The sequence below is a fragment of the Alternaria arbusti genome, assembly GCF_024043155.1.
Source record: "Alternaria arbusti strain BMP 1465 chromosome Unknown scaffold_14, whole genome shotgun sequence".
NCBI classification, from domain to species: Eukaryota; Fungi; Ascomycota; class Dothideomycetes; order Pleosporales; family Pleosporaceae; genus Alternaria; species Alternaria arbusti.
Window position 1 is genome coordinate 522,725 of NW_026249954.1, and position 19,503 is coordinate 542,227.

Sequence of the window (19,503 nt, forward strand, 5' to 3'; positions counted from 1 at the left end):
GATATGGCTGGGGCCGCGGGTGCTGCCCAGTGTTGATGGCCGGGATGCAAGCAAGGCGTCGGTGTTGGGCGGTTGTCCCGGCAACGTCCCGCTTATCGGCCGCCGTGTAGCGCCTCGAATCATGGCGCCATCGCCTGTGCAGCCCGCACGCCAGCTCGCATCCTTTAGTCAAGGTTTGGCCTAGCCGGCGCATGCTAGTCTAGCTGGCCGTCTTAATTCCATCCTGCCTGTAGAGCCTGCCGTTGCAGCCATGTTGCGCAGAGTCTCGGGCGTGTGCCCCTTCTGCCAGGTGCAGGCCCTTTCACGACGACCACCGCCATCCCACCACGTCCGCCCGTACACGCAGCTCCAGCGCGAACGCGGCGAACGCCATGGCGCAGCTTCTTCACGACCCCCGCGGCCCGTCCGCGGGCGTGACCATCCCAGGCCGTCGCGGATGATCCTCTCTGACGACGTCGCGCGCGCCGCAGACAGAGGGCCGGCGAGGAAGCCAGACGCCTTCGACTTCCTCAACAGGACCGAAGCACCACGGGGCCTGCAGCGCATGCGCGAGCAGCGAGAAGCCCGCGGGAGTCGCCCGGCCACTGGGCGCGACGACGGCAAGCGGCGCACGCGAGCAGAGCCCTTCCACGCCCTCAAGATGCAGAGTTCGCTGCACCAGGTGCCCTACAACAACCGCACCGCCGTCAAGCGCCAGCTCGACGAGTACGACTCGTTCGACAAGTTCCCCCTCGCCGAGCCCATCCTCCGTGCCGTCAACGATGCCCTGCCCGGCCTCGAGTACCGCAATCCCACCCCCGCACAAGCCGTCGCCATCCCCGCCCTCCTCGGCCTGCGCAAGGCGGTGCGCGCAAAAGTAAAGTCCACCAAGAGCGCGCCCGACTCGTTCCTCCTGGCAGCCGAGACGGGTTCAGGCAAGACGCTGGCCTACCTCCTGCCCACGCTGGACGCTATCAAGGCCGAGGAAGTGCGCGAGAAGGACGAGGCTGAGGAGCAGGCCCAGAGAGACGCCGCCGAGGCCGCCGCCCACGAGCACGACAAGAGGACCGACATGTTCGCGGCCGAGGAGCCTGAGATCAACAAGGCGGTCGACCCAGCACGACCGCGCGCCATCATCCTCGTCCCCTCCGCCGAACTCGTCGCCCAGGTCGGCGCCGTCGCAAAGTCGCTGTCCCACACGGTCAAGTTCCGCGCTGCCCCAATCTCAGCCAAGATGTCTGCCACGGTCATCCGCAACCAGCTCTTCAACCCCAATGGCGTCGACGTCGTCATCAGCACGCCCCCGCTCCTCGCCAGCATCGCCGAAAGCAACCCAAACATCCTCGCCCGCGTCACCCACCTTATCTGCGACGAGGCAGACTCCCTCTTCGACCGCTCCTTCAAGCAAAGCACCACCGATATCCTCGACCGCGCGACGCCTTCCCTCAAGAAGCTCGTCCTCTGTTCCGCTACCATCCCAAAGTACCTCGACAAGTACCTCGCAGACAGGTTCCCTGACATGCAGCGCCTCGTCACACCCAACCTCCACGCCATCCCGCGAAGAGTACAACTAGGTGTCGTAGACGTAAACAAAGACCCCTACCGCGGCAACAAGATGCTGGCCTGCGCCGACACCATATGGCAGATAGGCAAAGCATCCGTCGACTACGACCCCACCGAAGGCAAACAAGCCATTCCCACGAAGCGCGTCCTGGTCTTTGTCAACGAACGCGAAGACACGGAGCAAGTAGCCCAGTACCTCGTCAAGAAGGGCATCGACGCCCTCGCCTTCCACCGCGACACCGATCCCTCCCGCCAAGCCAAGATCCTCAAGTCCTTCACCAACGACGCATCTGCCAAGGAAGCCGAAGACAGTGAAGAAAACAAGGCGGAAGCGCCGAACAAACGCACGCTCCCCAACACCAAGGTCATTGTTACCACTGATCTGGGCTCAAGGGGTATCGACACCGTCTCCGTTCGCCACGTCATCCTCTACGACGTCCCACATACTACCATTGACTTTATCCATCGTCTGGGCCGGACTGGGCGAATGGGCAGGCGAGGAAGAGGCATCGTCTTGCTTGGACCCGGTGACCGAGCGGACGTAGTCAGAGAAGTCAGAGAAGCCATGTTCAGAGGCGAAGCTCTGATTTAGAAAAGATGGATATGCGTAACGACTTCAAAAGCTTCATGTACTATATACTGTTTTCTACTACGAGTACCTGCATCGCAGGAGTGTATCTATGCTTGTCCACGATGTAATGACATTGATGAATGTACCGAATCCAGAAACACGTGCTCGTGAGATAACATGATGCCAAAGCGCGGCCTACTACATACGGTGGTCGTTCCCACCAGATCATCGTTATCAGCACGTCTAGCCGCAAAGCACTGACAACAACGTCCCACGCTATTTCCGTCTCCGCTAACTCTTTCGGTCAGCGCCATGGGATGATGCTCTGCAAGCCCACTTGTGGCGTTTTTTCCACTTCAACCCCGCCCGGAAGGGCTCCCGTATGGGGCTCCTTGTTTATCTGCGACTAGTGCCTGCGGGGTTCATCGTTGCTGCATGGCCTGGGTATGTATGTAGTGTGTTGTGGTGTGTGTTGTTTTCTTTTTTTCTCTTTAGGTTGTTTACTACCTACGCTTACATGCGGCCACCATCCACTGTGGGGTCTCCGTTGTTTGTGGTTTGTTTGTGATGGAGGCGTCGTGATGGAGGGGCGCGTGTGATGTGACTATTTGGGCCGTGTCAATATATACGCACAACAAACATGTTTGGATGGAAGAGTCTAGGTTGCCAATGTGATGTACAAGTTTTGCCCTCTCGGCTTCATATGTGAGTTTCCCGTCGCCTTGGAAAGTAGATAGTAGGATGTCCCAGACCGTGATAGCAAGATAAGCAGGATAAGTGAGAAAGCATCCGACCCAAACCCGTAAACACCGCATCCCCTCCACAAATTCAAACACCCATGCCCCATCGCAACCCCGACGCAACCCAGTCTCGCACGCGAACATCAAAGATTCCTCGGTCCGCAAAGACTCGTCTTCTCCACCACGAGTTCCAGACTATCTCCGCCCAGTCCACAGGCGTTGAACCTGCTCTTCCAGCACCCACCTCCCTCGTCCGATGGCGACTGAAGTTGAACCACCTTTGCATTGAGCTCTTGAAGGTTCTTTTCCTGAAAGGCCTTGCTCAACGCATCTTTGGGTTCTTTCTCGTGGCTGAGTTGGATTTGAAGGGCGCGAGCTGCGCGGTTCGCGGCGGACAGGGTGGTGTAGATTTCAGGGCGGGTGTGGGCGTGGTAGGCACGGATTGGTTCTTGGGTTGGGGGATCCGGGGAGTCGGTGCCGGCGTCGGATGAGGAGGAAGAGGACGAGTCTTCAGCGTCGGCTTGTGTGATTAGTTTGAAGAGGCGGACAATGTAGCATGTGCTTGAGATGAACGATGTGCCCTTTATTCCCTGTGGGGTCTGGTTTGCGAGTGCGGATACAAGGTCGCGCTGTACCCAGATCTTGAGGTGGGACGTGTTTGCGGGGTTGTCAAAAGGTGTGATGGAGCCAGTGAGGATGGAGCATCCGTGTTCGTCCCGATTGTTGCTCTTTTCGAAGATAACGTCGTTAAAGAGGGTGGCATTGCTTTGGAACACCTTCTCGGCTTGCGCGTTTGCGTCATCGAGGCTAGTGAAGGGTCGCACGGTGATCTCAGTCGCTGGGAGGGTGCTTTCGACCTGCTCGCCCTGCCAGGTCTTTTGAAAGACGGAATATTCAAAGTAAGGCTGTGCCTTGTTGGAAACATCAGGGAGGCCATTGAGGTGTAGGATCTCCTCATTCGTGTCTATCGTAGTCTCCAAAGGAAGCAGTCCTGGATCGGTTGTTGATACGGGTGGTGTCGTAGCAGTCTTGGTGGCGCTTACGATCGTCTTCGCTGACGAGGTAGGATTCAGATCCTTCATTGGGAGATCATTCCCTTTCTTTACGATCGCGACGTGTTCATCTACAGGATTGACATCAGTGGTCTTGGAAACAGATGATTTACCAGTGGTCGCATGGTCTAAACTATCGACGTCCATCAATGTACTGGCTTCCGGTGACTGTTTCGAACCTCCAGGCATCCGAATCATTGAGTCGTTCAACGATTTCTCTATCTGAAGCGTAGAAGCCGCTCCGTGGGGTGCGTCTCCCTTTTTTGCGGGGGAACAAGGCACGTCGCTAGTCTTCGTAGGCACCTCACGCGAAGATGTTCTCGGGGCTACAACTGAGCCAGGGGTAATACCATCCTCTGATGCTGGTATTGCACTACCTGGACGCTTCGAACCAGTGGTAGAGGTCAGAGTAGGCCTCTTGGATGCTGTACCGGTGATTTGTTCAGGTCCATCGGAAATGATGTCCAATTTTCGCTTTCGAGCTGGTTGTCCAGGAGCTGACGAAGCAGATTTTGAGTCCGCTGTATCCGCCTTGGATCCACTTGGTGTGGATCTCCTGGAATTTGAAGCAGATGTTCGTGCCTGATCCTGTGATCTTTTCGCTGCTTCAGGCCTCGATACCTTCAAAACATCTCCTGGGGAAAGTGAGTGCTTCTCAGGTGCTGCATCGTTCGTAGCGGTATTGTGGTTTTTCCCAGGTATTTGAGCCGTCTTCCTGAATTTGCTGACTGGAGACGTCGAGATCGGACTTCTTTTGGCAATTTCCAGCTCGTTTCGGCCACTAGTCCGAGCCTTCGAAGATGGCTCACCCGTACCATCATTTCTTGCATCCATTAAAGCCAACTGGAGAAGACTCATAGGCTTAGTAGCAGGTGAGGCCTTGTGACTTGACGCATCATTCCCGTGACCTGGAAGCGTACTTTCATTCAACAGCTTGCGCGGTTGGATTACTGCGCTGGGCGAAGAACCTACAACAGCGGCGCTAGGGGGTAACGGGTTTGAGCTGATCTGCTTTCGTACACTACCATAGGTTCTGATATTTGCGATAGGTTGCGCAGTCTCTTGGAAGATCGAGGTTGGTTTGCCCTCAGTCGTGGACATCGATGGACCCCTGACTTTAGGCTGTTGATCAAGGCTTTCTGCTGGTTTTGTCTCAGATACCGCAGCGGATCGTTTACCACGGTTTGTATCGCTACTACCGGTCGACTGCACAGGCGCTGAAGGTTGTGGGTTAAGTGGTGCAATGAGACCCGGAGCAACGGAAGATGCGCGAACTGTTGCGACGGATTGTTGTGCATGCATAGCTAGTCGTTTCTCCTTGGTATTCGTCTTTGTGCCTTTGAATCTTCCCAAAAGCGCGTTAAGACGGTCTTTGTTCAACTGCTTAGTCGGTAGGTTTGTTGAAGTAGACTCAACCCTCAAGCTGGCCGGAAAGGAGTCTGGTTTTTCTAGTCCCCAGGATGGTCTTGGGACGGGTGATCTAGAAAGACTGCCATGCTTGCGGTCATCTTGATCGCTCTCGTCGCTGCCCTCGATATCGCTCTCGTCACTGCTCGTGACAACGAAACCGCCCTTTGTGCATGGGCGCTTCGCGGTGCTGGATGAGGCAAAAGGCTCACTCGGACGTCTCTTGGCTGTCATGTTCTTCGTCTTGCCCACTTTGCTATCAGATCTTTTGTGGGTAACGGTTCCCATAGCGCGCTTGTGCTGTCGGCGAGAAGCTGAGGTCTGAAGTTGCTTGCGTTTTGCAACCAAAGTTGGTGAAGAGAGCACTTGGCGAGATCGGGGGCGGCTGCTGCGAGACTCACTGCTATCGCTGGCCGCAGTCTCAGCAGACTTGTACGCACTATGCTTCTTGCGTCGGCCTTTCTTAATTAGTGGTATCAGAAGTCTTGTTGGCTCGTCTTCTTCACTTGTTGCATATCCAGCGAGCTGTCCCAGGGATCGAAGACCTTGGGTAGATACTGGCTTAGCCATAGAGATTGACGGCAGGGCAAACTTTGGTGGGTGAGAAGTTGGCTGGTGAGCCTTGTCAAGTTTGTCATGAGACAGGTGATTGCGCTTGATAGCCGAGCCCTCATCGACAGGGCCCTTGAACGAGGTGAGAGAACCACGCGTGAGCGCCATGAGGGATGACCGATCTTGCTGACTCTGATCTGCCTGTTCCAAGAGCGACTGCTTCAGTTGAAAGTTCGAAAGAATGGCATCCGACCAAATGAGAGGGACTGGGTCACATATGGAGAAATCATACGATCGGACGGTCCGAGGAAGTCTTTCCAGGCTTGCTGTGCCCCGGGGATGTCCTGCGGCGCCAGAGAAAGCGGTACTGTCGGCATCTCCGCTGTCATCGTACGAGGCTCCAGTAAGACCAACAGGCCTTTCATCGGGCGATGGAGTACAAAACAGTGGAGATTCGTTTCGCTCCCCGGTGTGGCGCCTTCCAAGATGGGAAATGGCCATGATCAAATAACATCTGGTCGATTTCACCCAATGTACGTGATCACTACAAGGTAACGCTTGTTTTTCACTGGAAGAGTAGGATCTTGTCGTCTCCCAATACCCGACAGAAGCCCAACAAACGCCGAGGCGCTTGTACAGCACCTGTCGGGCGGGACATGGCTTTGCTGTCAGGCAACGCTTTGGGCCTTTCGGGCCCAAACAGCCATGAACCAGGAAGAAGCGATAGACGGACGAGGCTGGTCCTATCAAAAGCGAGCAGTAAGCTTCCAGCCTCACTGTGAGGGCCTCGTATCCAATGGCAACTGCCAAGATATGGAAATGTTGTTGGAAGCAAACGGAATGCGCTGTTCAATTCATTTCCCGGTATGAAACTTTGTGCCGGACTGGCCGAGAAATCACATATGCTTCGGAGCGCTATGTGACAAATGTATGCCTAGGTTACTCACGGAAGTGTGCTCGCCTGGATCATGGTAGTCATAAAGCAAGTCGTCCCGATCGAATATCATGCCAAAGAAAGACGATTAACGAGCATCGGTTCACATCGCTAACTGTAACACCGTTCGTAGGAGATACCTAGGTAATTGCTTCTTGGATACGAGATGCTAAAAGGCGCGTACCGAACGCGTGTCGAGGGTTAAAGGCGGGGCTGAGGAAGGGCATTGAAGCAACAACACAGAAAATTCACGATGAGTGAGTCGATGTCGATAGTAAACAACGCGAAATTGGATAGTTAGGGCTTCGCAAAGGCGACGACGACGGGCCTCGGCGCGACGCGTGAAAGATCGAAGCGTCAGCGCACCATAAGAGATTCGCAGCTGACTAAGCTGGTGGGTCCACCTCGCGAATCTCCAGCCCTCGTCTTTCTGACCTACTAATTAGAACTGTCGACGCCCGTGCGAGATCGCTAATCTTCAGGGCCATGGCAGAAGGAACCGCACCAGCTGCTGAAGTCCCGGTCTCTGACAAGGCGTTGCGAGATGTGGCCAAGAATGTGGCGAAAATCTTGCCTAATTTCGCGGAGAAAGAGCCTGCAACTGCTCTGAAGTAAGGACGCAAAGTCCGTGAGCTTTGCTTTGTCGATGCCGAACCCCACTAACGTCTGAGTAGAGAGCTTCGTATTATTCTCGATCCTGCTTTGGAAACTGCAGACCTCCCAGAACTAGAGAACAGCCATCGAGCAGCCGCATCCAATGCCTTGTGCGCAATCATTGAGTACTGCGCGGCTTCTGACTGCGCCTATGCACGGGAGGCGATCCTAGATGATTCCATATGGATGCGAGTATTCAACATATATCTTCAGCGGTCTGGAGATGCAAAGGGCAAGTCGATGAGGCAGATGCTCTTGGTCCTTACGGGTGTCATTACTAAAGATCAGAGTGCGCGTGCAATCGAACTTCGGACACGAGCTACGACCTCATTCCTGGACATCATCTGTGAGCGAGAAGACCGCATCAAAGTTAAACCAGCTTTGCAAGGCCTTGCGCATTTCCTGCTGCGGGATGTGATTTCCATCACGGATTTGGTCAGTCTGTTCGACGAGCAGCTGAAGCGAACATCAAATGCCATCCAGGGGCCGGTAACTTCGCGAACAGTGTTCACATCCTTCCTTGCCTGGGTCGTGCATCATGATACTTCCCTTTCAGCGGGACACTTGATTAAGAACTACTTACTACAGGCTCGCCGTCTCGCAAACTACGACGAACACCCCGACGATGGCTTAGTCTTACCTCCCTGGATAGAGCCGGTGATGCAGACGTTGCGCGACTGGCCAGACCGGATCCAGGAGTTTAAGACTCACGTCTTCCCTCACTGTTTTCTACCCAATCTCTCTGAGTACCTAAGGTTCCTCGCATATCTCAATTTCGAGTCCCATGTTCCGTATAAGCATGCGTTACCCAGCCAGCTTCGCCAGTCCGGCAGGCGCACATCATCTCTTGGTGGACTAGAAGAGTTCAGAATACTCCTAGCAGCGATCGCAACTGGAAAGGAACTCAACATCGTAAAGGATAATGGTAAGTGGATGTGATTGGCATATATCAATAAAAAGGCACTCGCTCATCTCTGTACTAGATCATAGAGCTCAAAGCACCATCCAAATCCGTGACGGGGCGCTCTATTTGCCGGACGACATATCAGGAGCCTGGATGGCGGACTCGGAACCAGAAGTCAGGCTTGCAGGCATGTTCCTGGGCGTGTATTCTACTTCTGTCACGAAAGCTATGAGTGGCGGTATTTTGCAGGCCTTGAAGCGCAACCTCCCCCATCTTCATACCGACACGGATGCAAATTTCCGCCGGGAGGTGCATGGTTATACACAAAAGCTATTTGATCGTCTGAGAGCTAGTACAGCTACTCTAGCAAAACCCATCACGAAGGTTACTTCTTCAGACCAGAAACGCCTCCCTTTCCCAGCGACAAGCTCTAGCCCACATGTTTCAATTGCGCGGGTTCCGCGACAAGATTCGCTTTCTGAGTCCCTAGCTTTCATCACCTGGTATGTGCAGTTCCTTGAGTGGGAGCTGCGCCCAACTGCCTCTTACCAGAGCCGCATCACCGCACTACGGTCCATCACCATCGTATTACGATCTGGGATAGATCCTGGGGTACCGTTTACCAGTCTCTCAAAGTCTGCGCAAGGTCAGCTAAACTGGGCTCACGGTCTCCAGTTCGGAAACCAGAAGCTGTGCCGAATACTGCTCGATTTAATACTGGATCCTTTTGACGATGTTCGAGACGCGGCTGTATCGGTCTTGCAGCTATGTCTAGTTGCGCTTCCGCAAACCGATAAGAAACGCATCATGTCAATGATTCCCCGATTCGTTACGAGAGCGGAGGCTACCATGCTCCGAACAGGGCGAGCGGATCAAGCGGACGGTGTTGCGCGTGCTTACGGGATGATCTTTGCGTTGGCTGGCGATGATCCAGGTGCCCCCACTGGCGAACACTTCTCTTCCAAGCAGCACCTCTTCGAATATCTGAGAACACAACTCGACGAAACGTTGACTCTGGCCCGCAGCGATCTTCCACGAGCCGTCGATGGTCGACCGGTACATGGTACATTTGCTGCATTACGATATGTGACCGATCAACCCGATTTTTACGTGTTCGTCTCGAGCTTGCCATCTGATCAGTTTGCGCACTGGAAAAAAGCGCATGGGGACATCGTAACAGGCATAGAGAGTCTGTGGTCCTGCGTCTATCACGTTCTGTGTGCGGATGCACCGGAAGGCCATGTTCCTGACGAAGTAGAAGATGAGAGTAGCTTAGACACTAAAGAGATTCTGAGTTACTCATGGAGAGGACTGAAGGAGGCTAGGTATTGATTCCTCGACTACACAGCCGACACTGCTAACTTCATCAGTGTGCTTTTACGAACGATCATCCTCAAAGCTCCTGTAGGTGACGGTGACAACGACCTTGTGACTCCAGAACTCTTCGAAAAGCTCGGCAGACTCTGCTTCACTCAGCTACTGGAGCTTCGTCATCGCGGTGCGTTTTCGACAGTCTCTCAGACATTTGCAGTCTTCTGTCGCCGCTGTGTCTTGTCGAACATATCCACACTACGTGCTTTACCAGAGATGTGGTATCAGGTTTGTACAGCCACCGTCGGCGTGATCTGGAAACTAAAAGTCTCTAGGAAACGCTACGATCCATCCAAGCAAAGTCAGACGCCATCACTCGGAGGTCGGCGGGCATACCAGCAGCCATGTCCGCTCTACTGGCAGCTGAGCCACAAACAGGAGGCAAACTCTTCCCTCGAGCTGTCAAAGATCTTGTCGCCGAAACTCTCGTGGAGGCGCAAAGCACAAATATAGAAGAAAGCCGTCTTCCTCAGGTGCATGCTCTGAACTGCATCAAGGAAATATTCACGACCTCGAAGCTGAGTATTGCATCGGAGACGTACATTGGGCAGGGTCTTGAGCTTGCTGCTAAAACTCTAAGCTCGCCCATGTTAGTGACACTTACACAGACATTACAGTTTTTAAGCTAACGCGCACTCAGATGGCCCCTTCGCAATTGCAGCTTGATGCTGTTCAAAGCTCTGATCGAACGACTACTCGGCAGCGACGAAGCTCAAGACTGGAAAGAACGAGAGCGAGCCAAAACGTCTCGGTTCTCCTACGACAACTATCCCAGTCTCGTGAAGATCCTGGTTGAACTGCTTGAGCCAAGCGGCGATCTCAAAATCATGGAGACACCCGAGAGTGGCAGTTCGCCAATGGATCTCCATGGTGCTGAAGGCGTGTTTCCCGCTCTCCAGATCTTGCGTCAGGCCCGGCCGCCGGGAGATCTTACCAAGATCCGCGGCTTGGTAAGGGACTTACTACCGAGCCCGCATTGGCATATGCGAGATATGGCGGCCAGAACATATGTATCACTGGGCACTACTAACGAGAGCTACCCTGAACTCTCTCCAATTCTAGATACGGTTACCAGCGATCACAATGAACAGCATGGAAGGCTATTGGTAGTCAAGTATCTGCTGAGGAAGCTGTTGCGAGACGAAGTCCAATGCAGTGAGTGGTGTCGGAAGCAGAAACTAAATGTTCAGCTGTTGACCTCTGACAGATTTTAAACACTTCTCATCGTTGATGCAGCAGCTCGGCCAACACGCAACGAGTTGGTACATTTCGAGTGATTGCCCTTTTGTACGAGCCGCCTTCCTCGATGTTGTGAGCCTATGCGGCATGGCCATGCTGCAAAGAGCGACCGCTGTCACAATACTTAGTGCGTGGATTGACCTCACTACGTCCATAGCCATTGGACCGGAGTACAATATCGGACCAAGTGATCACCACGGTGATGATCTACTCAGGACATCCCTCGCACAGGTATACTTCGTTGACCGGATCATTCTGCGTGAAAATTCGCTTCACAGCATGGTCTCGGACGATTATCAAAACATTGGCGATGCGCTCATGCTTCTCGCAAACGAGGATCCGGATACCTGCATGGAAGCTCTGGAAACGATGGACTCCATATTACAGATGAAGACATCCAACGGCCTAACCATTCCATTGTCGCTGGTCCTAGCGCATATCCATCGTGTAGTCCTGGAGGCCTGCGACCCAGAAGTCATCTCGAAAGCGCAAGCCGTTCTCGCCGACGCTCTTACCAAGGACCATTTGAAAAGCGACTTCTTCAGCCTGACGATGCAAGATCAAGTCATGCTCACCTTGACAAGGTTGGAAACACAGTGCGTTCATGGCCCACCATCAAATATGCAGAGCGCTCTGCATCTTCTAGGCTCATTCCTCGACCATGCTTACACCAGCTACTCACTCCACCGTGACGAGGTTCTCGCCCGTATCGCACGCTACATTCGCCTGCTACGCATGACAACCATCGATACCAACCCCTTCGACACTCGCTACGCAGCCATACAATCCCTGTCCGCGCTCAACTCCATCTTCTCCCTGGCCCCCAAAGGAAAGACAGGACCTCTGATCCTCAGGCTAGCCATCGTTCTTTACGACCTCCTCAACGACGACGACGACGAGATACGCGATCTAGCTGCCTCCACAGCAGGCACTCTCCTACGCTCACAGGGCGACCGACTGTTCAAAAACACGGTACCGATACTGACTACGCACCGGCTGGGGGCGTACCTGGTGTCTGCATTCTCGACGTCACGATTCCTCGCCAAGGAAGCAATACGCCGTCTAACCAACACGCCCTCACCCCATCGTCTCTTCTCCACGCCATTCGCCAAAACTTTTGCACGGGAGAGGAAGGAAGATACGTCGCTTTTTGCGCAGGAGAAGCAGAATTTGTACAAAGACGACACATTGGACACTATGCTGTGGTCGCGCATTCTCCTCTCCCTGTCTGCCTCTGCTGTGCCGCTGAGCCTGCGCACCGATCTGACCAACTGGGTACTCGACGGTCTCACCGCACTCACACAAACAGCCGAGGGAGAAGGTGACGGCGCGCTGGGTTGGAGTACCAAAGCTGAGGTGTTTACGCTCGGTATGCGCATCTTCTGTGCGAGTGAAGTGGTGATGAGCTGGGGTGGTCAGGAAAGGGTAAAGGTGGTGAAGAGGGCGAGAGGGTTTGCTGGTGTGGGTATTGAGAGAGGCGTTCATGGCCTGTGGATTGAGAGGGTCGAGAGGGTCTTGAACAAGGAAGTGGTGCGCATGCTACGCAGGGTCAAGGGCGGACTGTTGGAGATTGCAGGGTGAGCTAGGCAACGCATAATTGGTGATTCAACACGCCAATCCGACAATGAAAAGTATCTTTTGCGACTGGATGGGATAGAGTTGTATTGGACGTCCACAAGAATGACAACAACAAGCTCACTACGCGGAAGCTGGAAAAATTCGTACACTACCGCCGATAGAATACATTCACAGCACTCTCCCCCACACTCTTACTTACACTGCCATATTTTGCCTGCCAGGCAAAGAAATAAAGCAGCGCCGCGAGTGGCTGTCCCACGAGACAAAAGCTCATCCAGAAAATCATGTTACCTGCAACCCTCCCCTGGATCCATTTGACCTTTTGGATGACATCTGTGAGCGCAATGAGCGGGATCTGGAACATCATGCCAGCAAAAGCTACGCCAATAATGTTGTGTGTGGGGACGCCGACGAGCAGTTCGTGCAGGACGCCAGAAAAGAGGAAGACGAGGATCTGGGCCAGCGCGGGAGGCACACCGCGGCCGACAAGAGGTGAGTAGATGTGGCGGCGCATAAAGTTGGTCACGGGCTTGTTCCAGGTAGTCCAGTAGGTGCGGATGGACGAGACGTTCCACCAGTCGCCGTAGAACTCTCGGTCGCCGAACCGCATGACTTCGGCAAGCGCATTGAGAGCGGACTGGAAGAGGGCGAAGAAGCCGCACAGCCAGCAGAAGACGCTGATGGTGGATAGCTTCATGACGCGCTCAGCAATGGACGTAAAGTTCAACGTGAGGATCTTGTCGAGCGAGTTCTGCAACAGCGGCGCGGCGTATTGGGCGGAGGCGATCCAGATGACGATGCTGAGACCAGCGAGTTCGGCCAGACGTTTGAGGACAAAGTCCCAGCGGATCGTGTCGGTTCGGGGGTAGACGGGCTGGTAGACGAGGGTGGGTGCCCACCAGAAATAGCACAGGTTCTTCATGTTGATGTTCTGCGGATATGGGCATGCTTTGTAGAGCTCGGGCAGCGGATCGGCCTGCTTGGGGTGCAGATAGGCATGGCGGAGGTCGCGGTTTGTGAGTGCGTAGGAAGCGCACTTGAGGAAGACGATGACGGCGTGCAGTTCGCAGAGGGTGCCAATGCCCGGGTGGTAGATGTCGTAGTAGACGTACTTGGTCGCGATGTAGAGGTTGGCGACTGCGTTGACGCTGTGGAAAAAGGCGACAATGTACCACGTCGAGTTGAAGCTGCGCAGGGCGGCGGCGTAGCTGGCGGGCGTGTCTTGGTCGCGTTGGTGGGAGATGCGGGCGTAGGCTCGGTTGGCCTGCCAGGCGGCGGCGAGCTCGATCAGGTAGGTGACGAAGAGGTGGGCGGGGACGAGCAGGTAGAGCAGCAGGCCGGTGATGACGTCGGAGCGGCGGTAGTCGTGGCAGGACAGACAGATGAGGACGCCGTACTTCTGCAGGTTCACGATCATCAAGCGCAGGTTGGAGACGACTGCAGTGGTCAGCGATGTGCGGCTACTGCCGGGAGTGGCGGCGTCGTACTCAGGACCAAGATCATGAGGTTCCTGAAGCCGACGAAGCTCGGGATCTTGTCTGCGCTCTCCTGGCTGAGACACGAGGTGCGCGACGCCGAGTGCGTCGCAAAGACATGGCGGTACTTGGTGTCGCGCGCACGCTTGGTGGTGCCATTGGGAGTGGGAGCGGGGCTGGCTTGGGGGGCTGTCTTTCCGCGGTACACCGGGGAGCTGGCGTGCTGCATGTCGAGGGCAGAAGAGGCGGCCAGTTGGGTGAGGGTGGCCATGGCGGAGGGTTGGGCGCAATGGCTCGGGCGGAAGCAACTAAACCAGCCAGCGAGGGACGACAGAGAGAGGGCGGCGGGAGATTTGTAGTCGGGATAAGCGCGCCATGGCCGAGGGTTCTGGCACAATGGCGATAGAGTTATCAGGGCGTCTCGGGATTCTGTTGGGAGTCTGGTGAGCGGGGATCTGCACGGTGATGCAGCGCGCCCAGGTGTCGAGTGTGGCGCTGTGGCTGGGCTGTGGCCGACGTTCCCACGTCCAACGCGACGAGGCACGCGCTTCCACTGCACACAACACCTGCGCAGCACCCCGACTCACCACCTCGCACCCGACGCGCCCCCCATGGTGATCGAGTAAACGGCGTCTTCGGCAGCAGCACGCCATGGAGCGCGAATACCATCGTCCGGACTTTGAGGGAGGCTTGCGGCCCCGACCAAAACGTCAGTATGCCTGTTCATCATGCTCAGCTATGGAATGATTCGGCCATTGCCGCAGGATTCAAAGACTGACTTCAACCACAGGCGCCGTGACCGACTATGGCTCGACGACGGTCCAGTGGATGCGCAACCGCCGCCCGCGCTACAAGAATGCGCCCGCGCCAGAGATGGAGCGGCCGAGCGCCAGCTACATCGTCGACATGCAGCCGCCCGCAGCACGTGTCGCCAGCGCCGCCGAGTCGATACCTGCCAAAGCCGTGCATTCGTCTCTGAACAAGGTCAAGCACCCCATCAACGTCGTCAAGTGGACGCCAGAGGGCCGCCGCCTGCTCACAGGCTCGACCAGCGGCGAGTTCACGCTGTGGAACGGCATGGGCTTCAACTTCGAGACCATTATGCAGGCCCACGAGGCTGCCATCCGCGCCGTCGAATACACATCCACCGACGACTGGCTCCTGTCAGCCGACCAGACCGGTGTCGTCAAGTACTGGCAGACCAACTTCAACAACGTCAAAGAGATTCAGGCCCACACCGAAGCTGTGCGAGGCCTGTCCATCGCGCCGACCGACACCAAATTCGTCACATGCGCCGACGACACCACGCTCAAGATCTGGGACTTTGCGTCGAGTACAGAAGAGTCGACGTTGACAGGACACGGGTGGGAGGTCAAGTCGGTCGACTGGCATCCGCACAAGGGACTGCTAGTATCAGGGTCCAAGGACCACCAGGTCAAGTTCTGGGACCCGCGCACAGGGCGCTGTCTGACGACGCTTCATGGACATAAAAACCCAATATCAAAAACCATGTTCGAGCCCGTCCAAGGAAACATGCTAGCAACATGCGCCCGTGACCACACAGCCCGCATCTTTGATCTCCGAATGATGCGCGACGTCTTACTGCTCAAGGGACATGAGAAGGACATCATCACCATGGCATGGCATCCCATGCACAAGAACCTGCTGTCTACCGGCGGCGTCGATGGTAGCATACACCACTATCTCCTCGACGAGCAGAACCCTCCCGCCGGCGTCGCACCCTCGATATCGCCCTACGACGCCGCCGACTCGCAAAACGCCCCCTCACAAACCATATACCCCGCGCACAGCCTGCAATATGCTCACGACTTCACTGTCTGGACCATGGACTGGCATCCGTTAGGCCACATCCTCGCCTCCGGCTCCAACGATAGGGTCACGCGCTTCTGGACGCGTCCACGGCCAGGCGACACCAACTACGTCAACGACCGTTACCACATTGGCCAAGCAGCAGCAGAGGCGCAAGGCACGTTCGACCGCGGTCAGGGCAGGCGGCAAAAGATGGAAGAAGAAGAGCAGGAGGCAGAAGACGAGGCCGAAGGCTTGGTCGACCAGAAGATGCCTTCAAAGAACCCAGGCGGTGGCTTCCTCCCACCTGGTCTTTCGCTGCCAGGACTCAACACAGCACCAGATGGCACTTCGAGTTCTCTACCGGGTATTGGGGGCACAAATCATCCACCAATCCCACCCCCACCAGGCGGTATGCCCTTTCCACCCCCACCAAATGCGGGCGGGGCGCCTATCCCTCCTTTCAACGGCATGGACCCCTCCCGCCTTGCACAACTCATCGCATCTGGCTCCCTACCACCCCCTCCTATACCCCATGGCCACGGACCTCCTCCACCAAACGCCAACGGAGCCCCTCCTTTTCCACCACCAAACTTTCCTGGCTTTCCACAAGGCATGCCCCCTGGTATGCCACCACTTCCTCCAGGTATGCCGCCTCCCGGATTCCCGGGCTTCCCTCCACCACCTGGCGGTATGGGGGCGCCGCCACCGGGATGGCCTGGGCCGCCCCCGCCGCCACAACAACAGCAAGGGTTTGCGGGTGGGCAGGGTGGACCTGCGGGTGTAGGTGCAGATGGTATCAGGAGAAGAGCGCCGTTACCGGATCAGCAGGATGCTTTGAAGGCAGAAATGAATCAGGGACGGTACAGAAAAGCAAGGTAGACGTATTTGGCGTTAGTGTTGACACAGGAATGTACGATGAAATTATGTTGGAAGTCAGTGAGCGTTTGTGTTACGATAAAGGACAGGGAGTGACAAGTAAAAGGTGCAGTACTAGTCCCTTTTCTTCTCCAGGAATACCCAGATTGGCCATCTACATTTGCGCTTTCGTACTGCTTGTGTGCTTCAAGACTCTCCATGTACACCTTCGCGGCCTCTACGCTCTCTACAAATCCTCCACCAACCCAGGATCCTCCATGTCCTTGACGAACTCCACCTTGGCCACATCCTTCAACTCCACATCTCCCTTCACCACCCTTTCCCCATGATTCCACAACTCATCCAGAAAAGCCGGAACAAAAGTCCCCGGGCCTCTGACATCCTCCCTCTGCGCCGCAACCTCCGCCGCAATCTCATAATGCAGCAAACCCGCGACAGCAGCCAACAGCTTGTCCTCATGGTACGCAGCCAGATACGCAGATAGCGTGGTACCCAACGTGCACCCACTCCCCGTGATCCTCCCCAAATACTCATGTCCATTCGCCACCGCATACGTGCGCGCGCCATCCGAAACAAGATCCGTAGCCCCCGTCATAAGCACAACCGTGCGTTCGCGAGCCGCAAGCCGGGAAACAATATGCGCCCTTTGGGGCAGCGAGAAGAGTGAAGCACCAGAGTCCACACCTCGCTGTTGCTGACTCGAACTTTCAAGCGTATACCCACTCGCACGTGCAACGGCGAGAATCTCGCTCTCGTTTCCTTTAATCAAGTCGAAATACCCGGCGCCGAGGAGCTGGGCAAGAGCGTCTCGTCGCACACTGGTCGCGCCGGCGCCCACGGGATCGAGGATGATGGGTCCGCCGGCGGCGTTGTACGCGTTGATGGCTTGTTGGTAGTTTGCCAGTCCATCGGGTGTCACGGTGCCCATGTTTACTACCAGCGCGCCACCTAGTTTAGACAGGTCGGAGGCTTCGGCGCCGTAGTTTGCCATTATGGGGCTTGCGCCTACGCAGAGGGCGACGTTTGCGGCAAAGTTCTGGACAACGAGGTTCGTCATGTTGTGGGAGAGGGGGTTCATTCCTTTTACCTTTTTGGTTGCTGAGATGGCGGCTTTGAGGACAGAGGTTATTTCGTCGCGGGGGTTTTGGTGGTAGAAGTGTGGGAGTGGGGATTGGGGGGCAAAGGGCGGAGCTATCTTGAGGAGGTGGGTGAGGCGCGAAGACGCGGCTTTGGGGTCTTGAGCCCCGATTATGGCAGATACGATGGCAACGCCGTTAATGGTCTTGGGGTTTGCGTTGGCGGGAGTTGGAGCAAAGAGTTGGTATATTATGCGTTGGGTGTTTGAGGCGTTGATGCCGCCGATGCATACTGTTTTGACTTTGTTCTCTGCTTCGGTGCCTTGATCGAGATAGTGCAGTATCTTCCTTGTTCCGGTGATGCCGATGATGTCTTTGGTGTTCTTTTTGGTATTCGTGGCATACATCGTGCCGATGCCCAGGTAATCTGCTCCTTGCCCGACGGCTGTGCGCGCTTCCTGGATGGACGAGACGGTGACGCCGATGATTTTGTCTTCACCTAGGATACGGCGGGCCTCGTGGGCGTTCATATCATCTTGGCCAATGTGGACGCCCTCACAGCCCACTGCGAGGGCGACGTCTACGCGGTCGTTGATGAGCAGAGGGACGTTGTGTGCCTTGCATTTTTCGTGGAGCTTCTTTGCTGTCGCGACGAGGATGCTGGTGTCGGAGGTTTTGTCTCTGTATTGGACGATGGTGACACCTGCACATGTCGATCAACATCGTGGTATGTTGTATTACGGCTGACTAACCTCCTAGTAACGCCTGCTCAACCACGTCGACCAGGTCTCGGTTCCCGAGGATGGCCTCTGTAGAGTCTGTCACGAGATACAGCGAGTAGTCTACTTCCTGCCTAGTCATCTTGGCAAGTCGGCGTGCAGCTGGGGCAGAATGCTCGAGCTCGTCGTCGTTGAATGGGGGATGTTCGAAAAGCAACTAGCAGGTGTGACGCAATCTAGGCGCGGCTCGCCAAAGTCTGCGGCTGGTTTTGCAGGACCTGGTAGCGAGTGTCGACGTACTAAGCCACACAGGCTGCTGCGAGCCTTGGACCTGTTCAACGACGACTGCTGGGCGACCAACACGCTGGCCCACGTTGCTAGATGCGACATGGCTGGTGGTGTTTGCCGCGAGATGCGGGGCGTTCAGGGTGGATACAGGCCACATAGCAACTGTCAAACGCTTCCCAGGTTGCCTGCATGTATCGATGAAAGCACCGCAGAGCTGTTTGATGTCCCGCCGTTTGTGTAGACGCCCAGACGCTTTGTCCGTCGCCATGTCCAAGTGACAAAGCCAGGCAGCGCACGACGGCCTGAGTCAGGGCGGGGCTGATGGGGGCGTTTGGTATGCACGGTAGAACGCTCTGCTAGCGTGGCTCGGCAAGTTCGAAAAACTAAAGGCCGCGACCCCATATAACTTCCCTCGACCACCCGCAGCCCGCACACACTCCCCTTGGAACCAGCCAAAATCCATCCGTCGACCTCGCCCACACCAGTGACTGCCACTGGCAACAGCACCCGCCCACTCTGCCCTATCCGCCCAACCGCCTGCTCGTCGCCCGCCCGCGACCTGCCTGAACCGCCACCTCGACGTCCGCCTCCAGGCCCCAAGCACCAACCGCACCTCAGAGTCGCCCACGACAACAGGAGTATATGTATTCGCGCCAACGCTACGCCTTCCGAGTCGAACCTCCCCCCAAACTGCAAAAATTTCGCTGTATGCG

General features: G+C 55.8%; 6 protein-coding genes across 6 annotated transcripts; 3 read left to right on the top strand and 3 right to left on the bottom strand.

The window, feature by feature from the left end:
- Positions 1-436: 436 nt before the first annotated feature.
- MRH4 (RNA helicase) lies at positions 437-2,134 on the top strand (the record flags this gene model as incomplete). Its single annotated transcript, XM_051449250.1, has 1 exon — positions 437-2,134. One exon carries the CDS (start codon positions 437-439, stop codon positions 2,132-2,134), a length of 1,698 nt encoding a protein of 565 aa, XP_051299669.1.
- Positions 2,135-2,996: 862 nt separating this feature from the next.
- On the bottom strand, positions 2,997-6,289 carry J4E86_008741 (uncharacterized protein; the record flags this gene model as incomplete). Its single annotated transcript, XM_051449251.1, has 2 exons — positions 2,997-6,130; positions 6,157-6,289. 2 exons carry the CDS (start codon positions 6,287-6,289, stop codon positions 2,997-2,999), a joined length of 3,267 nt encoding a protein of 1,088 aa, XP_051299670.1.
- A 995-nt stretch (positions 6,290-7,284) lies between these two features.
- Positions 7,285-12,547, top strand: J4E86_008742 (uncharacterized protein; the record flags this gene model as incomplete). The annotated part of the gene is made up of 7 exons (XM_051449252.1): positions 7,285-7,409; positions 7,473-8,377; positions 8,436-9,681; positions 9,727-9,955; positions 10,003-10,316; positions 10,368-10,882; positions 10,935-12,547. The coding sequence occupies 7 exons, from the start codon at positions 7,285-7,287 to the stop codon at positions 12,545-12,547; spliced, it is 4,947 nt and encodes a 1,648-aa protein (XP_051299671.1).
- Positions 12,548-12,692: 145 nt separating this feature from the next.
- Positions 12,693-14,290, bottom strand: J4E86_008743 (uncharacterized protein; the record flags this gene model as incomplete). The annotated part of the gene is made up of 2 exons (XM_051449253.1): positions 12,693-13,981; positions 14,032-14,290. The coding sequence occupies 2 exons, from the start codon at positions 14,288-14,290 to the stop codon at positions 12,693-12,695; spliced, it is 1,548 nt and encodes a 515-aa protein (XP_051299672.1).
- Positions 14,291-14,670: 380 nt separating this feature from the next.
- PAA1_2 (Polyamine N-acetyltransferase 1) lies at positions 14,671-16,710 on the top strand (the record flags this gene model as incomplete). Its single annotated transcript, XM_051449254.1, has 2 exons — positions 14,671-14,728; positions 14,810-16,710. The coding sequence occupies 2 exons, from the start codon at positions 14,671-14,673 to the stop codon at positions 16,708-16,710; spliced, it is 1,959 nt and encodes a 652-aa protein (XP_051299673.1).
- Positions 16,711-16,933: 223 nt separating this feature from the next.
- J4E86_008745 (uncharacterized protein) lies at positions 16,934-18,892 on the bottom strand (the record flags this gene model as incomplete). Its single annotated transcript, XM_051449255.1, has 3 exons — positions 16,934-18,486; positions 18,536-18,719; positions 18,803-18,892. The coding sequence occupies 3 exons, from the start codon at positions 18,890-18,892 to the stop codon at positions 16,934-16,936; spliced, it is 1,827 nt and encodes a 608-aa protein (XP_051299674.1).
- Positions 18,893-19,503: the final 611 nt, after the last annotated feature.